Below are 21736 nucleotides of genomic sequence, written 5' to 3' on the forward strand. Positions count from 1 at the left end.
ACTAATCAGTGCTAATGACCTAAACGAAACATAAATCACTCATTTACCGCGTAAAATGCTAAATTCGAAGCTCTAAGCCGGTAAGAGTAATTTTGCTCTTTATAAACTGAACGATATAGCCGAGCTGCTGATTATATATTTAGAAAACTGATTTATTTCCGTTTTATGGGAAAAGTACTGGTTACTGGTAGTTAGTAAACTCTCATCAACTAGAGTAAAGGATGTCTATTAAATGTGAGGTAATTGCCTTTACTTTGCCGATTAAAAGTATTGGATGCCGGTCAAAACGATAATACTTTCAGCGACTACCTACTTATTTAAAATTGTAATTTAAAAACCGGCTTGCATACATATTTTATAATTAGCGCCAACGTACAGAGTCAAACGATTTTAAAATAGTACGCCGAAATTAAATAAGAATCGTCCTTTTAAATATAAATAAATCTCCGAATTGTCTAGACAATTTCTCTACGTGCTTACGTATAACCGGGATGCAATAATGTAAACGCATTTCAATAGGTTAGAAAGACTTGGAACATATAAAAATGTTCGAGTTTGCTTATTTGGGCGTAGCACTGTCTTGTCTATTCAATATTATCTAGTTTTCACGTAATGATTTTCAGTGCAGAGGAAATAATATGACTAAAATTGACCAAAAATAGTATACAACTCTACAGTGGCTCTGAAGGACAATTCTATCGTTGTCAGATAGTTTCTTGGAATTGCCAAATACGTACTTTTTGACAATGCCAAATAGCTTCTGACATTGCTAGATAGTTTCTGACATTGTCCGATAATTTCTGTTAGATAAGATAATTCTGGCAATGCCAGACAGCTTTTTACATGAGTATTATACCAGTAACATTACTATTTACTTACTATGTTCTTTTGAAGCTTTGAAAATAGCAACATAGATCTCAAAGTAAGATAGGAACAACAGTTTTTATTCTATCTTTGCCTGCTAATCTTGAAAATTCCAATGTTTACTAATCAATATCTCGAAAACGACAATATTTAAGTAAAATGATCTAGACTAAGGAGCAGTATCTAAAAATAAATAAAGTTACTTGGGTTGAGTTTTCATCCAAAAATAATCTTTGATAAATATTTAGTTAGTCTTAAATATATGAGTTTAGTTAATTCATCAAGTGTATTAAGAAATGTTGGATCTTTTGCAACAACTGTTCTTGGGACGAAGAAAGTTACTGGATAATGAGAATCGATGTCAATGATGTTAAATAGAAACTCTCTCTCTAGAAACTAAACTCTCTAGAAACAAGAAACTCTCTGGCATTACTTAAAAATACACTCTCAAGAAACCTAAGAAATCTTATTAGAACTCAACATGAAATAAATGTTGGAAATTTGGTAGTTTCTCTAACTCTGTTGTGTGAGTCATCTCACTCCACTTTCTCTCCAGCAATTTTTGTTCTTTGATATCTCTCTTCCTTGCACGTGTGATTTGTAATAAACGACTGATTCAAAGTATATGGTTGTAGCTGTCAAATTTGTCATTCCTCGAGTTTGGCGCGTACTAATACATTTTTTAAATGGTAATAATAAAACCGGTAATTTGTCGAACACGACTGTGGCATTTGGGCCGCTTCAGATATTGCCTAATCACCGTTAACCTACCTATTAAAGCTTCATGCACGACTTTCCGGCAACGCCCAGACATATAGTGGGCCAGAACTAGTCCGCCGCTTAATCTTCCTATTTACTGCCTTGTTGCTTCTGTTCCTTGATAGTAATAGGCGTTTTATTGGACGCCTCCGCGTTTTTAAACTAATTTAATACGACTGTTTAAACGTTTTCTCAAGCAAATTTGATTACTGGTAAGATGAATTGGCGCTGGGGCATCATCTGGGAACGAAAGTTATAAGCGGCTTCTCTGATAAATCCATCAACGTCTTCCGATGGCTTAAGTTCCAGGTAGCAACACGAGGGTATTTATTGTTTTAAACCGGATTTTTCTGTTTTATTTATTACCTTTATTTGCTTCCCCTTCTAGTAATTATTCCTGTAAACTCCTGACGGTAAATTAACCAGCAACATTTTCGTTGCTGGGATTTTCACACTACGCCTCCTTAGAAACTGACTTATTCACGGAAACAACAACGACGAAGAGATTTGCTTCCTGTTCGAAGCCTGGAAACTAATTTCCTCTTCCTCGACTTGGAGGCTCTGCAATATTTACGACCAGGACTATATTGAATCTTTTATTTTTCCTATACTAGGCGACATGTTTATTGAAAAGTGCCGCCTATTTTGAAGTTGCACACCAAAAACAACGAATCTCGGTCGTATGTTTTCTTAGGTATTTCCGAAACGACGATATTTACGTGTCTGGATCAGTTATTTGGCAAACAACATCCGGTATGTTTTTTCCATGGCATTTTCAAATTTATACCATCACCCAAACTGTTTCCTACTTTAATTTATTGTAAGAATAGTATTTACTTTTTAAAATAATCATTCAATAACCTGTTAATCTAATATGGCGACAATAATAGGAGACAACAAAGTTCGCTATATGGTTGGAAAAAGATATATCTAGATTTAGTACAGCATTTCATTGAGCTCAGAATAACGAAACTTTTTTTCCATTTAACCCATTACTTCTTTTAATTATTAAGGAGTTACTTTTATCTGGGACACCCAGTATAGTATATGTAAATCAAATAAGAGTAGGTTGAGGAATAAAAACAATAAGTGTATATCTCCGTATAGTATAGGATTGAAAGTTTAATAAACTAGAATGCTTCGATCAAGCAATAAGTTCATTTTCAGTTTGATTATAAATTAATGGCTTGTAATAATTAAAAGTATAAATATTTCTTGATTTTGCTTATATTTGAAATACTTTGTCATCCATCAGTTGAATATACAAGATTTTCAAAGTAAAAAGTATTCCGCCTGGATCTATTGAGCTTGTCAGTATCTATCTAAGGATATTAACAAATGAGGTTAGATTATCATGTATTTATACATTATGTAGGAAAAATAAAATTGTTTCTATTTAAGGCATTAAATGCATATTATTTGTTCTAGTACTTATATAGGTTTAATGTAAAATGTTGACATGATACATTCTTATTTCAAGTTCCAATATCAAAGGAAATCTAGTTAATTTTAAACCTATTTGATAAGTGATTTGACAATTTTATGGCGGATTGCACCGACGTAATTAAGGGCACCCTAAGGTTCACCTAGGCTAAGTTGTGATTTGACTGTGACAGATCAAGTGCAAATTGTCATAGTCAAATTAAAACCTAGTCTAGGGTGCCATTATACCAGGTGTCCAAGAGCACCCTGGACATAGGAGATTAACATGGGAAAACGGTTTTGATTTTTTTGCGCCTGTACGGCTGATTTGATTGAAAAATCGTATTAATGAAAGTTGTAGTACCTATCACGGACTAGTTTTCTGTATTTTTTTCGGATCTCTAAATTGAGCCCTTTTGTCGTAAAACACGAACAAAAATGCGAAAATTTAAACTTTTTACCTGCACTGTATAAGCGGTTGCCGAGCAACCGTACCCGCAACAATGACCTGTTTACCCGTTGCCCGACAACCGCCTATACAGTGCAGGCCAAAAGTTTAAATTTTCTCAATTTTGTTCGTGTTTCACGACGAAAGGGCTCAAGTTAGAGATCCGAAAAAAATACAGAAAACTAGTCCGTGATAGGTACTACAACTTTCATTAATACGATTTTTCAATCAAATCAACCGTACAGGCGCAAAAAAATCAAAACCGTTTTCCCATGTTAATCTCCTATGTCCAGGGTGCTCTTGGACACCTGGTATATGTCGGTGTAATCGGCCCTTAGACAAGTGAATTTTTTCATTTTTTCATTATTATTATTATTCAAGAAATATTCAAACACTTGTCCTGTTGCCAAATTTTGGTGTTGTCCTACCATCATCTGTTTAGTTTATTGGTACTACGTCATACAATCAGGCTTTTTGAACAATGTAGTTTTGGAATGCAACCTTTTTCGGACTTGTGAGTATTTTCAAAAATTAAAAAAATATGAAAATCCCCCAATGTTTGTATGTGGCCTGCTGAGTATTCTTGAAATTAGGGAAGGGAGCTATCAAGAGAAGGATCTGTAGAATGTGAGAGAAATCCGCCATAAGGTCTGTTCGCAGAGAGAATCTCCAACTATTAATCAGAGGAATGGATACATCCATTGTCCACAAAGTCAAAAAACGTCATAGTCACGTGAGCATTCAACCAACGAAACTTGACATTTACTGTTTCTGAGTTGGAAACCAGTCAGAGATTGCCTCTGCGAACGGACCTCTAGTCAGCTTTTTTTTACTCTAATTCTCTTAAGAATTCCGTTCCCTGTTTTTAAGAATTAGAGCTCTGGAAGATTTCTTAATTAGCTGCACTTTAACTTCTTTTGCAAGAGCAACTTCGGTGATGTTTAAATCCACACAAATACCTTGTTTGAGCTTATTTGTGATACTTGCCATTGAAATAGAGCTAAATCGTGGTAACTTTCTGGGTAATGATAAGATTTAATTTTGAGCTTGTAAAATTAGAGCAATCTCTTCCCAATTGACGTCTCCCAAAAAACAAATGGCTGTTTGAGTCATTGTTAACCAGTTTTGTTACACTCTTCCAACGGAAAAAATAGCTCTACTTCTCTGAATTTGCAGACATTTAATTTGACAATCTTTCGGTTTTTGAAATTGATTGCTCACAAGAGAAGCTCGCCGTAAATAAATATTTCTAGCTATTTGTGAAATGATAGCTAAAATTTGTTTTTGACATAATTCAATATTTAAAACTTCTTTAAAAATTAAAAGCATTTTTTTACTCGTCCTAGTTAATTAATTTATAACTTTTGCTAAAAAATAATCACACTTCCCTAAAGGTCAAAATTTGCCGCCAAAATTTGCAGCTGGCTTGTTCGAGCGGCAGGATGCAAGAGCGTTCGCCAACCGGCCCTGCGCCCTGTAATGCCGCCTTCTTCAGCGCTGCCCACACACAACGTCGCCGGCGTTTTGCCGCCTCCTGCTGCAGACAGTTTCGAGTTGCGTTGAGCACCGCATCGCTCCTGCTACAGATAACCGTACACACCGGTTGCTCGACAGACCAGTCACGTGTGGCAACGTTGCCGGAAACCTCGAAGGTTTCAGTTTGGTTTCTTATTCTTCTTCTTCGCGCAGCAGTGTAGATTGTATTTGCCTCTTCTTCTTTGAAACGCGCAGCAGGAGGCCGGTTTTTCGTTGTTATTGTTTTTTTGGGCAAAGTTTCTGAATGGTGCCGGTTGTGTGGTGGTTGAGACAAAGAGACGTATTTCTCACGGATCCGTTGGTGTGGAATTAGTTTCAGTGTTTTGGTTTTGATTGTTTTAAAGTTTCCGTGAGATAAAAATTATCAGGACTACAGGAAGGATTATATTACATAAAGTGTGACGTGATTGCCGTAGACTGGCATTAATTTTTTGGCTAAGGTAAATATTAACTACATTTACCGTTTTTCTTTCAGCTAAACTCTACAAGCTGGACCAATATTGTGTTTTATCTGAGAAAGCTGTTATATGATACTAAAATCTACAAACGGAGCGGATTTAATAAGGTGACCTTGTCTCAGCTGCCGGTATACCTCCACCAACGGAAAGATTTAATTAAAATTATCATTTTGATCTTGAATTTATGCTGGGACGTTGCGGATTTCACTGATTTAAGCATAGCCAACCTATAAAAAAATTTAATAACCTTACTACCAACCTGTGGGTACCATGGTACCTTCTCAAAACAAAAGAAAAAATACCATTAAAGGTGACTGAACCTCGTTTGTTTGTCTTTATAATAATGTCTTTGTTACCTAGACCTTGGTCGTTGTTATTACTATTATTACCAAGATTTGTGCTTGTGTACATGTGAACAGTGCTTGAGCCTAATCATGAGAACTATGACATTGCAAGAGACTTATTTTGCATTTGCCAGCCTAACATTTAACAGACAAAGTAGTTAGTAAAAAGTTATTGCACAATTTAAGATTAAAAAATGGTTAATTTTGGATTCTCACTCCTGAGCTCATTTTGTGATTAGCTGAAAAACTATCATTTTGCAGTATTTAATAAATAAACGGTTGAACTTAGTGTAACTGACAAGAAGACCTTCTGAAACCGACCTTCTCTGGGGAAGAACACACCTGCTCATTTACAGGAAAATTGAAATCATCTATCTCATTTTTAGGATTCTGGTTTTTCAGGTTTTACAGGAAATTAATGGTGCTAAAAGTGGAATAAGTCTATTTTCTACATTTCTTAATTATTCTCACTTGTCCTGATGCCACCCCACCATGGGCTACACCACATGGTCGCCACACCACGTGGCCTTTAAATTTTTAAGTTTTAATATCTTTCTATTAAACATACGTCGTTGTTGTGTTATGTGCTGCCCAGGCACCCCTTTGCAAGAAATTGAACTTCAGTCTATGATTTGACTACCCTTCAGGCTAATTGTTCAATTCCTGGTCTTTGATCAAGGTTTTTTTCCCCCGTATAGAATTAAAAACCATTAGATTATACTCTATCATGCCTCTCTGAATGGGACAGCAAAATTTTTGGTCTTTTTAGTGCGGCTCTTTCTTCAAATTGACTCACTCGATTTTAGTAATTTTTTTGAGGATTAAAAGATATTTCCTTTCTCTTTCTGATGACCTAAATAAACTTTTTTAAAGTTGCCACAGATCCGAGTATACCTATAGGGTGTGACTGAGGTGTAGTCAAAAAATGAAAAATTTGGTCTAAGGCCGATGGGTAGATCGCCGAAGTATTTTGGTGTACACACTCGAAATATTATGAGGCACTTTGCCAGTATTACCAGCATTTTGAGGTATTTATAAGGCATTTCGTAGGATTATAAGGAATTTACTGTATATTTCAAAATGTTTTGCGATATTTTCATTGAAATTTTGAGCGAAATAAAGCCTAAATAAAGGAAATTTTGCGATATTTTAAGGAATACATTGTAGTAGACCAAGCAGTAGACAATATAGTGTATCAATATAACAAAATTGACCGTACATGTAATTATTATGGTAAAATCTTTGTTACATGATATTAAGTTGAAACAATATTCATTACAAATTATTATAATAATTTACCAAATTTTCAACATTTAAACTACATTTTTAAGGTCACGTGACTGTTTTTGACAGGTGTCATCTAGACTTTACAGTGTTGCGAGCTCTAAAATTGCATAATCAAAGTCACGTGATGTATCTTACAATTTCAGCTTTTATAACTGTCTAAAACAGTCTAAATTTAATTTACCAAGTTTTTAAAGTTTAAACCACATTTTAACGGTCACGTGATTAATTTTGACGGATGTCAACTGGCCTTTACAGTGGTGCAAGCTCAGAATTGCAGTATCAATGTCACGTGACGTGTACTTTGTAATTTAAGTTTTTTACAAGTGTCAAGTTTAAACTGCGTTTTGAAGGTCACGTGACTGTTTTTGACAATGTCAATTGGCCTCTCGATTGGCCTTTATAGTGTTGCAAGCTCAAAATTTAAATTATCCAAGTCACTTAAGTAAAAACATATAAACTGCATTCATACAGAGTGAACAAAAAAAAATATCAAAATAAAGTCATATGTTTAATCGTAAATCTTCATGTTTGGTAATTTTAATAGAAAATAATGGTATCAGAGCATCAATTTCAAAATTTGAACGTAATCGACGTGTTCCACTAAATGTTCAGAGTATGAGGTTAAACCGAGGGTTAAACCAATATGAGAATCTATACTTTTTAACTTTCGGCATATTTTCACTTTGTCCGAGACTTTCCCCTTTAAATTTTTACAAAACACACCTCTAAACCATTCTTTTATATGCCGAAGGACGTTTAAAGCAAAACCAGCATAAAAAACAAGTGCTAAGAATATAACATCAATCCTATTTTCATTCTGTTGATTCTGTGTTGTAGAGCAAATTTATTATTCTAATTAAAGAAATAAAGAATTTGTCCCAAATATGTGCTTAAGAAAAAAATTTAAAGTAAATTTGAATATTAAAGTAAAGCTGTCCTTTGGATGGCGTTGTAAATACATGGAAATTAGTGAAATTTACAGGATTTTAAATTTGCAAAGTATGCTTGTGATTCTAGAAAATTAAATTATATTTAATTTTTCGTTTGATTCCTTTCATTTTTTTGTCTACTCAGCTTCTTCTACTTCTCACTCTTCTTTCTATAAACAAAAGTTTTATTAAAAATCAGATGGCCTTTTAATTTGTCCTGTAAACATTGAATTATCAGGGTTGTATAGTTATAGTATAACCAAAACTCAGATAAAAAAAACCATTACATTTCTATTTCTAGTGGTTTATTTACAATTTATTTAAAAAAATCTAATTTCTACAAATGTTCAGTAGTCACATTTAGTCGGTTTTCTTTTATAAAGAGTGTACTTTTTAGGTTAACCACATTAAAATAATTAAGAATTCACATTGCCTGAGTTGTGGGAACAATATTATACAACGTGTTCCACTTTTAAATGTTTCACTGGAGGTTTTATACTTCAGTATGGTTGCGTTTTTGCATTACTATTAAGTGCATTATTTCGCTCGCATTTTCCGTTAACATTTAACAACGATATAGACAGAGCGCGCTAAAATAGCACAATCAATATTTACCATCACGATAAAGGGTTACAATACAACTATATAGTATGGTTGTCCGTATTAAGGTATTCAAATATTATGAAAAGGCGGCCTCGGATTTAATATTGTTTACGTTTTCGAAACTTTTACGGTCAGGTGATGATCAAGTAGTTATTTAAGTACAAAGACACTTTTGATATAAAAACGTCGTAAAATGCGTGGTACTGATCAATGCTGCCGTTAATTTGCTTTAGAGGAAATCGGGTTTGCTTTTAGCGCCATTGACTCTGTCCTCGAGACGGTTTTGGGTTGGTCTTTTTATGAAGAAATATGTTAATAACCCAGAATTATGTGTTACAGCGTTGCCAAGTGAATCATTGATTGTATAAGGGCTTTGTGAATCAGCATAACTGGTACTCAAACAAATCTTGTCAACTCGACTATTCAGAAAGTTTCGTAAAAAACTTATCCGACCTAATAGAGGAAGTTTAAGTGGGCTGCCGATGCTTTTAGTGATTGATTGGCAATTTGAGGCGAACATAGACGACAATAAAAAATCTCCATCACAAGAACAGATTTCGGTCCACTCTAAATTACTTTCAAGACCGCAAAAACTTCCGTAATGAAAAAGTGGTCCCCGCGAAGATGAACTTTCGGTCCGTGCTCCGATTGGAATTAATCAAGGGGGGTCGAAGGAAGAATTGCCGTAGTCTAGGTAAATTAGGATGTAAGGCGGGGTATTGGTTCGATGATGAGTTTGACACAAGATTAATGACATTACGCCTTCTCAAGTGAAACGGGAGTTCAACGACTTTGATTGAAAAGTAAACCGAGGAAACGACGATTATCGCCAGAACTAGAGATTGAAATACGACGGAAATGGGTGTTTCATCATGGTACCAAATTAGTTTTTACGCTGGATTGTTGGAATACCAGACATTTACTGCGCAAAGAATTAAAAATATACCCATGTTAACATATCTTCAAGGAGGAAATTTTGAGTTTTGAGTCACAGTTTGCAAAAATAAAATCGAGTTGGTAAGTTTCTTCAATCGTTCAAAAGAAGGAAGGAATTTCCTAGGAGTTGTCTTGCAATCTACATATTCGATAATCCAGCTCATCTGGATAGTAAAGAAAAACGTGAATAACAGATTGTTATGACAGCTTTCTTCAACAACAAAATCAAATTTGCTTGAAATGCTACAGAGAAAGAAAAACTGCAATAATAAAATACCAATCATTTTGAATCATCTGAGCAAATTGCTCTAAACAAAAAGCTGTTTTGAAAATTAACTTTGTTCGATATTTACGGAACTAATATTGGACCAATTTATACGTTCTTGTTCTTTGCAAGTAACTTTTTGTAGAAAAAGTGCGTTTTGTGCATAATTTGTCAGTTGCAAATCAAACTGATCAATCAATTAATTCAGAAGCATTATCCTGTTTAAATAAAAGTGTTAAAAACATTTTTTTCAGCCAATTATATTGATTAAATCACGGTCTGACCATCCATCATTTTCAACAGGTAAAAAATTCGCTTAACTTTGGCAATATTTGCCCACGAAATTTAGACATGGTCACACATATTACCAGGAAACACAAAGTAAATGACGTTTCGAATTTTGTGAGTTATGAAATTCATTATTCTGGTTTATACTTTCTTTCACGGATAGAGCACTGTCTGAACACTGTAAGAATATTTTAAATAATACGCTTTTTAAGGTGCTTTTTTCGACTTGGAATGAGGGTTTATACTTGCTTAAACTGCGATTATTTGTAAGTACCTTGGTAATTTTTTGATCTCTGGAAGTATTTCCTAACTGATTGTAGAAAGTCATTCTGAACATTTTTTATCTCTTGCAAAATGTCTGTTACTCTAACCGTTTTTGAGTTTTTTCGTTATTCTACTTTTTTTGAAAATTGCATAAAAAATTTTAAAATTCCGTATCTCTGCCATTTTTGGGGTTTGAGCGACTGTAAAAAGCTGAAAATGTTCGTTTTGAACTGCTCTTTCATCTCGTGCTAACCACAACACGATTGGACATACACAGGGTGTTCAAAAAATATTTTTTTAACTATCGCTTTGCTAGTTGTGACCACGTTTACCCAGTTTTAGCTGCCGAAAGTCATTCTGAACATTTTTGGTCTCTTCAGACTTTAAAATTTTTTTTTTTTAAATTGTGTCCAAAATTTTAAAAATTTTGTATCTCGGTTAATTTTTGCTGCTTTAATTGCTCTTTCACCTCTCTTAAGTCGCAACACTATTACTGTTTGATTACTTTGTTTTAGTTGTTGTTTTATTCCAGCAAGTTTAAAGAAGATAATCCTACTCAGGTAATAATGGGTAGATTAACATTAAGCGATTTTCGTCTTATATCAATATTACTTTTTAAATCCATCATGAATAAGTACTGGAAGTATTATTTGCTTTTAATAGTATGAAGTCCAGATACTACATGAAAAAATAAATATTCCTGATGTCTTGTTAACTTTTTTCACAGAAAAATGGACTTTCATCGTTATTCTTCCTGGCAAGTACATTTTGAGACTCCATTTCAAGTTTCATTCATTCAAAAGGACAGTTACAAATAACATACGACGAGGTCAAGGTACAACCCGTCTAACTTAAACCATAAATGGTATGAAACAAGTTCAACGACATTGAAACAATGACCAAGATAGGCGACGTCATTTAAGTTGGTCTTCCGTAAAGGTTATCGTGTTTTACCTCTTATGACGCGTGAAAATATATTGAAAAAACAATTAACAAGAGTAATGGTACTCGACTAAATTTGGTCTGAACAATACAAAACCAGATACAGTCGATATACCAGCGCAGTTGGACCGAGGTCACAAACACGACACCCCGTGTGATGGATTGTTGCGTATTACACCAGGTAATCTTGAAAATTTACTTTTAAGGTCGAAGCCCGTTTATTATTTCCACTAGACCGTGTGTAAGGTAAAAATAACGTCTTTGTTGAATCTGAAAGAGGTTTCCACTAGTTTGGACGTCAACACGTCTCCTCTCAAAACCGTGGACAGCCAATTATTAAGTGAGAATATTTTGAGGTGCGACACAGTATTAATAGTTACTCTAAGTTATTTTTGCCTCAGTTACGCGAGTGAATCCATTTTGTGATAAGTCGATGATTTATATTTAAAACTCTACCGGGTTAAAACTGTTTACACAGTTGAAATGAGTTTTTAATAAAATAGTTATCGTTCGAGGAAAGGATTTTTTTTGAGATATTTCAATTTCAATTTATCTTCAGGGGAAAACCCCACCCAAAAACGTGAACCATGATGGTAACGGCCTCTTGTAATAGTCTTTATAAGCGAAGGTCGTCCAGAATTTTTTTAAATTCTCCGAAGTTTTGAAATGTTGCAGTTTAATGTAAAAACATCCTTGATAGTCAGAAGCACACCTTCCAGTTAATTTAAATACGTTTATTTAGTTCATAAAGTAGAATGATAATTGAAGTGTGACTCTTAATTACATAAATAAACACAACCATATTTAAAAAGTTGCCAAGGTGCCAAACATTGGATAATTTCCACTCTAAAACGTTTTCTAGTAAACATATGTTTGGTGTGGTTAATATTTTTCATCAAATTTAAAGCAGAAAGGAGTTAAATGCTTGGTTAAAACTGTATTGATAAAAATAATATATGAGTAGGTAACAAAACTTTGTAGGTAGTTGTAGTTGCAAAGAAAAGTGTTAAACGATATGGTAAAAAATCGTTTTTTACGACGTGATTGAACTGTATGATGATCAACATCAACTAAAAACTAAACACTTAATCAAAAAGATTGATTTTGATCATTTCAGCTCTGTTAATAAAAACCTGTTTCTTTTAGACAATAAATTGGTCAAGAAAGCTGCTTTTTTGACGAATCACATACTACTAACAGCACGTGAGTATCATTAAACAAATAGACGTTACTTGATTAGTGTCAACTCATATAACTACTGATATAAATTGAAACAACAAAAAGAAGATTTAACAGGACAATTGTTGTTTCACAAGGTGTTCTAACACACAAATCAACACTGAAACATAAGTGGTACAATAATTTTTGTCGCATTGCCAGACGACCGGCCAGACTTATAGCCTACCGAATTTTCTAAATTAATTACCCTTTAGTCGTCTTTTATATCGACTCTCCAATTATTCTAATTTATGAACGTCCTCTGGCGTCCGATTTACAAAGTCATTACGTTTGCTATAGCGTCGATTTTCCGATTTACATTTAATTGCATTCCGTGTACACGGATTCGCCTTCTTGCAGCCATAAATACACTGGAAATCAGTTTTGCCGATTGAAAAGCGGAGCAATTAAAAAAAAAGAACTTTTTCTTCTCTGCTTCGTAGATTTAAAGAAAAATCGTGGAAAATCAATTACCATAATGATAATTAGCTACTATACTATTATAATAACTAATTTACGGTCGTTATTTCGACCTACGTATTCTTTCGTTTATGGGAACAATACCGCCGCCGTAGGCAGAAGAAAACCTTGACAAGCCAAGCGAAAATTTATGAAATGGAAGCAGGGTTAAGATGACTTGAATAAATTAGTACAGCAGGAAAAAAAACGATATTAAAACTGCGTTATTTCATGAGATAATTAAATTTTCTGCGTTTTGCAGGAAAAAGCAGCATTTAATTCAATTCACCCTTGAAAGTAATTATAACACAGAAAAAACAAAATCTGATAATGTTTCTGAAGAAAGTTGTAAATAGCAACTGTATTGTATAACATATTTGTTGGGGGTAAAACATGAACCGAAATGGAAACATATAAATTTGGGGGATCAAGATTTTCTCCATAATGCCGGGAAATGGTGTCGAAGAGGCAAGATAAAATTGGATGTTCTTTTCCGACTTTATTCAACTGTAAATTGAAAACACAAGACTCGCATCACGTTTCCTGCTTTATATTGTGATGCAATCGATAAAATGTTATTCTCTACTAACTTTTTGTCATTCTTTCAAACCTAACTACACTGCCTACAATAATTATTTAGATAGACGATTATCTGGAAAGCAATTCCAATTGACTGTTCTGGTGTTATTATTTTCCGCGTGCTGAATTAAACAAGTTTTGTTTTCATCAGATTGAGAATGAATTAACCGCCAAAACGAATCAGGCCGTTTTTTCCTTAAATCACTCGGTTTGGCTTTCACCGACTACTAACACTAAGTAACGTCTTCACGGTCTTTTAGCAAATTTACTAGACATAATAGGGCATTTTTCGAATCAGATTGGCAGAAAACTTTCTTGATTATTGCAACTTTCTGCCTTGCCTATCAAAAGTTGGACCAAAAAATGTTCATCTTATTGGAAAACTCTATTTCGGCTGAAGCTGTTTTGATTCTATCAGAAATTCAATTTAGCGCCAGCCCGAAAAATGTTTTAGTAATTTCCTTATTTGCCACTAAAATCTAATTAGTATATCTTTCCTTTCAGATTGTTGTTTTGAGGACTGACAACAGTTGACACATGGCTGTCACGATCTATCCGAATATTAAGCTAGAATGGTGAGTACTTTACGATTTTAGCTTTAGGGTGTCGTTAATTTTATCCCTTAAGGGTCTCTTAACTGAGTTTCTCAATTTCTGAAACTGACGTATACCCACCTGATATACTGTTAATCCGAGTTTTCAAAGGCAGAATTAAGTTATATGTGGGAGACATAGTTATGAGAATTCAATATTATTTATATTGTCTTTTATCCTTTTTTTAGTGTCAGTTTGTTTAAAACAAATTAAACGACATTAAGAGCCATTCACAAAACTCTAAATGATAATTTTCAGGAACTTATAATTTGGATTATAGTTGATCATAAATAACATTGAATTCAGTGATTTTCATCACCGACATGTCACCACGCCACTACTTCAAATTAAGTAGGGTAAAATGAGTTTGTTCCTAAACAATTTCACCAATTTTCACTTTTTGAAGGTAATTTTGCAATTCTTACTGTTTGCGGTTTTTATTTGATTAATCGACATGCCGCACACGGTAACAGTTTACATTTATTAACAATCTGGTACCTTGTCGACTAAACGGAAATATTACACTTACACAAGTATCGGACGTTTCAGGAATATTTTTAGAAGCTCATTTTGCTGCTACTCAGCTATTAAATTTTGGATTCTTATATAGAGCATGAGTTATAATTAAAACCTACACAACACACCTGAATTACGTATGGTTAATTCGTAGTAGAACCTACTTCCAGTAGAATATTGTAATAATAACAAAATAGTGTTATATTTGAAATACTATATCATAACCTCTGGGATGATTTTGTCTTGTAGAACATCATTTTGTTGGAGTTTTATGGTAAGTCCAACATATGCAGCATAGTTTGTGATTGTGACTGCTTTTTTGACCAATCACTGTACTGTATTTTATGCACATGTGGACTTAGCATTAGAACGATTAAATTATAATAACCTATCATCTGCCTAACCTATAGTTCAGTCACTATGTAAACCTAGCTTTAGCGATGCACTTCAGAGTTTGTAATACGGTTTAGCCGGACAAGTTTAGTCTAGTATATTGGATTACTCGATTAACATAGTTTGTTACTAATAATAAGTGAATAAGTTTGTATACCCCGCAATTTTAACCCTAGATTTGTAGTAATAAGTAATAATGGGAAAGCTAAGTAATAAGGTTCTTTTACTATTAGATTTTCTTAGAATACTTTAAAGTAGTTTTATATTCATCTGTACAAAAATTGTCAGGGAAAGCTGAAGACTGCGTTTTATTCAGGTAAATCTGATCGAATTTTGATTCATTTGGAAGGTGAATTGTTATAGAAGTCGGTCATTGCTGCGTTGCTTCACCTTGAATAATTGTATATAAAATCTAGAAAGTTCAGAGTAAGGATATGTTTTCGGTAATGATCTTTAGTACACAACAATTTTAAAGCTTAAATTCAGTCATAAAACGCTTTAGCGTTCACGGAAAATAAGATTTGTTTTATTTGCATTCATGAATGCTCATCAGACTAATTACCAAGCTAATTACATCATTTATAGCGCTGAATTGCATCCAAGTTAACTATTGAAGTTTTGTTTGGAAGGTTTATGGGGATTATTGCATGGATGACACAATCATTCTGAAACAATGTAGTTTCTAGTATTAAAATGGACTTAAGATATGAACTACTAGGCTTATTAAAAATAGTACTGTACAAATAAGAAACTGTATGTTTTATAAATTAAAACACTGCCAACTTCTTATAATTTAAGGTTACTGATTTCAATTAAGTTTTGCGATTTCAACCTTGTCTGATGAAAGCACAGGATCTTGCATTGGTTTCCTTATTACCTAAACAAAAACAAATTATAGAACGTTACCACTATAATAAGTGGGACCAATCAGCTGTTTGGAAAGTGCAATTGTCGAATAGTTTGACCCCAGAATTTGCGTAAGAAATTTAGAATGGAATTCAAAAACTAATAAATCCTACTTGAGAAATCAAATTGGGCCGAAGGCCTGGAGGTAGTGAATTGCACAAGCTTTACTGAAATTAGTTCTTCATAGTTTTCATATTCTAAAGTGATAACTTAAATCAAGAGATTTTTAAAATGACTGTGGTGCTAATTCCAAATGCGATAGCAACATTGTAAAATACTCGTTTACATAGTACATAATCTGTTGATTTATCCAGTGGTGGCGAATGATTTAGCACAACACTAATTACCCGAACAATATAGACATCTTACTTTTTTTTGTTATGTCTCTAAAAGGCTAATTAAAATAAGCCGATTTAAAGCAACTTACCTTCGTACGAAATTGCTCCGTCTTCGAGATACAGGGTGGTAAAAGTAAAAAATAAAAATCGATTTTTGGGGATCTTCTCAAGGGTTTTTTGATGTCAGGAATATGTCATAGAATTTTGTACAGACCTTTCAAAGACACCCTGTATACAGACAAAATGTAATTAATACAATATCCTGTTAATTATTAATGTCTTTGTCCAGTGTTTTCCAAATGAATGGCACATGTATCTCGGTCGGTATCTCTTTACGATTGATATGTGTAAATGAATGTGCTTGTCTTTAAATACAGGAAACATCTGGATAATCTTCAAAAGTTAACTCAGCTCAAAAAACAGTTATAACCTTTGTTATAAGGAAGTCTCGGATCAATCAATGGTTGCTCGTCACTGTCCAATACCATAAAAAATTTCACGAAAATATCAAAAAATTTCATTTAATGCACACGTTACAGATTAGCATTATGCAAGATGTTATTGAACCCAACTCATTGTACCTAGAATCAAATTACTACGGTCTAAGGGAAAATAAGCAATTGAAAAATGTTGTTTGTTTGATGTTTTATCACCTATTGAAAAATTAATAAACAGGGCTATCAATACACTGAAGCAGCATGATAGTGAAGATGAAATTGTGATTTTTGGTTGCTTGATGGTTTTTATTGCCACTTTGCCACTTATATAACAAAACCAACTACTTTTATCTAATTAACTATTTCCTTCTGGTTGTAAGTAAAAATCACAAAAAGAATAGGTTTAATGCATTTGTATTTAATTAAAAGCATCTTTTCATGTGCAGAAGAGCAGGTACACTTAACAATTCCTATTTGCTTCAAAATTTGTGAAACAGCAATTTGTCACCAATGGTTATTAGGGTTTTATGGTTTTCGATTATTCATTAGCTAAAAATATTGTTTATCGATCTCTGATTAATTGAGGGCATGTCACCGACTAATTCCAAATGGACCGTTGTAAAGTTTGCAGGGGCTCGCTATTCGTATTAGTTGACGTTCTGACTGCATTGTGACGAACAAAATCAATTGACTCAGTGAACCTGAACATCTTTGTTCTGATCCTTCACCAATTTGGCCACGACTTGATCAAATAAAAATGTAAAGTAAAACGATCTCTATGAGATGAAACTTAATAAGTTGAGGCTCCTTTATCAGAATACGAGTCTTGAGCAAATGAGTCGATGGCACCGTCTTTTGGATGCTCGACAACGTCCTCGAACGTGCTTTAGAAGCGAAATGCTAAACAATGCACTTTGCTTTCGCCTACAGCGAGAATGCATTTTTATCTCATCCTCCCTTACGGCCTTACAGGAAGGTTTTTATCCCCTGTGAAACTATTATATCTCCAGCCAGCATCCTGACGGAAAATCATTACTCTAGGCTCTAGAGAATAGAAACTATTAGCAACACTCGTATCGTCACAGTGTCCTAGTTAAAAATTCCGACCTGTAGTGTACTCACCAGATTATTAGACAGTTTTTTAATACTGAAACTTAATTCATCGTATCCGATGAGCAATACAAAGTAACGCGGACGCAATTGTCCTTTGAAACGCGTATTTACACAGAAACTCGGTTTGTTGAAACAGGACCATTGACTGAATGCAAAGTGGAAATTTAACCCATTCATCACTGAATTATGCAATAGTAAATGGCGTAAAAGTGGTTTACTTTTGTTCCATAAACAATTTAGTATTAAAGTAGAACTTCATGGACCTGCTGAATTGAAAAGTGTTAAAGTCCCTCAATATGGAAAAACTGAAAAAATCATAATTTTTAAAAACTTTCTTATTTTTTTAAGGATTCACAAAAATTAATTAAAACCCCTTTAAATTCCTGATGTAAACCGTTTGAGAAGACGATGTCGAAGTATAAAAATACCACAACTTTAAACTACTTAAAACAAACTAGCATTTCCGAAAGTTTACGTAATGTAATAAACTAAGAATATTTTTATGATTTAATTTAGTTTCATCGCAAGAAATATTCGTCAACAAGTGTCTTTTAAATCCATTTATTTCTTGTTGAGTATTATATTTTATTTATTATTCTAAATGCAGAAGTGCGTTAAATGGAAGTATATTGGTAATTTGATGGATGAAATCTTTTTTTGGATGGAATCAGTTTGCTTTTTGCAATCAACGTCTTTCCTATCTGTTCTTTGTTTTAATAAGCATAATTTTATGGCTTTATGGTTTGTAGATATTTGATGTCACATGACTTATTCGTCAATAGAGTCAGGATTTTCAAAGTTTTTTGTGTGGTAATATTAAAAAGTATATCGAACATTTGAGTAACTACAGTAACTGTATTGTTGCAACAATATGAGCATTTTCAGTAAAATTGAACCGTAAATTTAGGATATTTCTGTAGTCATATCTCTAAATTAATTTAAATTCATCTTGTTTTCTTATTTGTCATCATTTGTCATCGCTGTTACTAGTTTTGGGTTCTACCTATAGCCTTTCAAGGTTTATATAATTTTTTCACCATATTTTGTATCTGTACTTTCCATCATCTTTATTATGTTATTTATTATTCTTCATATTAGATCTCATTTTCCTTTTTAAACTTTTGTCTATCTGCGTGTTTCACTATACCTAGTAAATATTTATTTTCACTTTAATTTTAATTCTATATTGGTTATTATTTCATCTATTCATCAAATTCAACTTCTATAGAGTATGGAAAGGAGCGCATTCACCACTTTATCAGTGTGTAATCTCCCTTAGAGTTGAACGAGCCGAAATAAGCCATTGAAAACAATCTACGACCCTGACAAAATAGTATCCATTCAATTCCTGTCATATTTTATTAACGTTAGACACTCTATCTACGAAATTCCACCCGATTTAGCAATTTCAACATTACGTCGCCTCCCCGGGTTTGCGCTCCCATTGTCGCCCATAATGCCGACAAGCAAAAGTGAAAAATTAATTTCGTTTGCCTGCGGTGAAATGTCTGAAAAGTTGATTAAATCAATTTGGTTGAATTGTAAAAAACTAGTCAGTTTCAGGGATTTAAGCCGGACAGACAAAAGCAAACGAAACAAAGTCGATTTTTGCGAGAAACGCTCTTCTGGAAAACGATCAACGGCTCATCAATCACCGCTTTCCATTATTTACAACATAAAGAGCCCGGATTTTCGAGGCTGCAAGTATCAATCTTCTTGTAGCAAATAGGAACATCGCACCGACCAATCCGTGATACGGATTGTTTGTATTATTTTTGTGCTATTTGCAAGTGAGACTCAATAGGATCAGGATTTAATGGGTTATGAAAGGGTTACTCCTATAGTTATCCCAATTACTTAAAATTGAAAGTTTTTGTGATGTCAACTGAAGGTTGTAATTAACTAAATTATTACCAACTAATGTGGGTATTGCGTAACTGAGCTAGTAGTTAAAATTCGAGTCATTAATCAGACGACAATATTAAAAAACCTTTTTGTGTACCCGTTCGCTTCGTTGATGAGTTTGCAAAATCCGACTTACTTATATAAACATGTAATGGCCTCAATCGTTTATTTTTTTGCATACGAATGTTCTGATAAGACGCTGCATTTTGTCGAACTAGACGATTTCTTTAAACGATATTAGCTCATTTGTGTTTGCTACGTAATCGTTTATAAGCAACCATATCGATTATCGCCCACCATCTTACCCAAAAGAAATATAGTTCACGTGAAGCCAAAGGTGGAATTCGAAATGAGGCTAAGAGTTAATTATTTAAATTATCGTTTTGCTCCAAGGTTGTGGGTACAAATACTTTTCTACTAATTCAATCATGAATCAAAGTAAGTTGGAGAATTTAGATACCAAAAGAATAAAATGTGGAAAGACAGTAAAGGAGAGACAATGTAGGAGTTTATTAAACTAGAATTAAAAACTTCTTTGAAAGTACATAAGTACCGTAAGGATGGCTTTGTTCTTTGAAACTTAAAATCTATAGAAAATTGTTTTATTGGCTTTCTGACTCAACATTATTGCCTATCTGCCTAAGAACAAGTCTGAAAACTTGACTTCAGGAATTCACAAAATTATTACATATTTTGTAGGTTATTTTGATTCAATATGAGATAGTTTTCAAAACAAAGGTTGTGTAAACACAAATATTAAAAAATTTAATTTACTTCTTTACAGGAAGGTGGATCCATTCTAGGGTAATTTATGAGTAATTTAGTTGATACTGGGACACTTTACTGGAGCTTGAAAATTACTGATTTATATTTTACTAAAAGAATGTGTTCGAAACCAACCAAATTTGATATTTAAGACCACAACTCCTGCTGGTACGAAATTTTTATAATGCAGCTCTGGTCCATACCGCACCTGTCCCTTATTTAATGGGTATTTACGCCATATTGGCGAAAGCTTTTTAAGTGGAAAGTCGCTGAACAAAGCTTTAAAAGTACTGTTTATTATTACCCAATCAGGGTCATGTAAACCATTGTCCTTGTCAGTCTCACATATGCACGCAAGGACAGTTTTGATAGTATCATGCGGACGTTTTGTAACCCATAATTCACCCCTAATTTCTTGTGCACATCCTTTCCAGCCGAAAGCATATCATGCCTGGCAATAAAACGTTTCCATAACTATTTCCATGAGGCCCGTAAATTTCGGGTTACTTGGCACGCTTATCGGATGCCCGTACGAATCTGGGGCCCGTGCTCGGCAACCCCATCGCCGAGGAGACCCCCCGGTGCCGTCGCGACGCCCTTTGGTCACGCGATGATCTTTTTCAGTATTGTTATGCGGCATTTTGTGCTTCCATCGATATAGCGTCTTACATGGAGATTTTTGCATTTTTAAGTGGAAAGCAAATACAGAAATTTCTTTCCTTATGAATTGCTTACTGGAGGAAATGCTTTGCATCTAGTTTAATTCTGGAGTTTGTTCCGGTTAATTCAACATTTAGCAAACTTGACAGGGATTAAGTTTTGCGGTGCAGTACTGTTCAGGAAATACTTCAGACTTAAAAGTGAAAAGAATATAGTCTGGGCTCTACAGAACAGAAGAGTTGACAAGCCTCCTGTCATATTCTGCATATTTTTCTCTTGATCACTTCCTTTCCTTTGTGTCAAGAATAGCCACCCTGTTCACGGATCTTTTTGGATCTACCCTAATATAAGGAGTAAAACAGGCCATGACAAGGTGTGTTGAATGACGTAATAATATACAGGGTGTCCTATTTAAAATAGTGCACTTTTTGGCCTTTGAACGCAGAGACCACGTAACCAATTTTCATAATTATTTATTCATGCAAAAAAAAAACAGAATTAGAGAACAC

The 21736-nt window shown here is 33.9% G+C and overlaps 1 protein-coding gene across 2 annotated transcripts in view; it reads left to right on the plus strand.

Moving 5' to 3' along the window:
- Positions 1 to 5036: 5036 nt before the first annotated feature.
- Positions 5037 to 21736, plus strand: part of msi (RNA-binding protein musashi) — a 38422-nt gene continuing 21722 nt past the window's right edge. The window contains exons 1-2 of one of the 2 annotated variants that reach the window (XM_081982690.1): positions 5037 to 5469; positions 14106 to 14176. In XM_081982690.1, the coding sequence (XP_081838816.1) occupies positions 14139 to 14176 (38 nt within the window). In that variant the 5' untranslated portion in view covers positions 5037 to 5469; positions 14106 to 14138. Of the gene's footprint in view, positions 5470 to 14105; positions 14177 to 21736 lie in introns of those variants that run through there. The other variant, XM_081982692.1, reaches the window with a different exon arrangement.

Source organism: Ips typographus, linkage group LG6 (genome assembly GCF_016097725.1).
Source record: "Ips typographus isolate SLU linkage group LG6, UJ_Ityp_2.0, whole genome shotgun sequence".
Classification (NCBI taxonomy): Eukaryota; Metazoa; Arthropoda; class Insecta; order Coleoptera; family Curculionidae; genus Ips; species Ips typographus.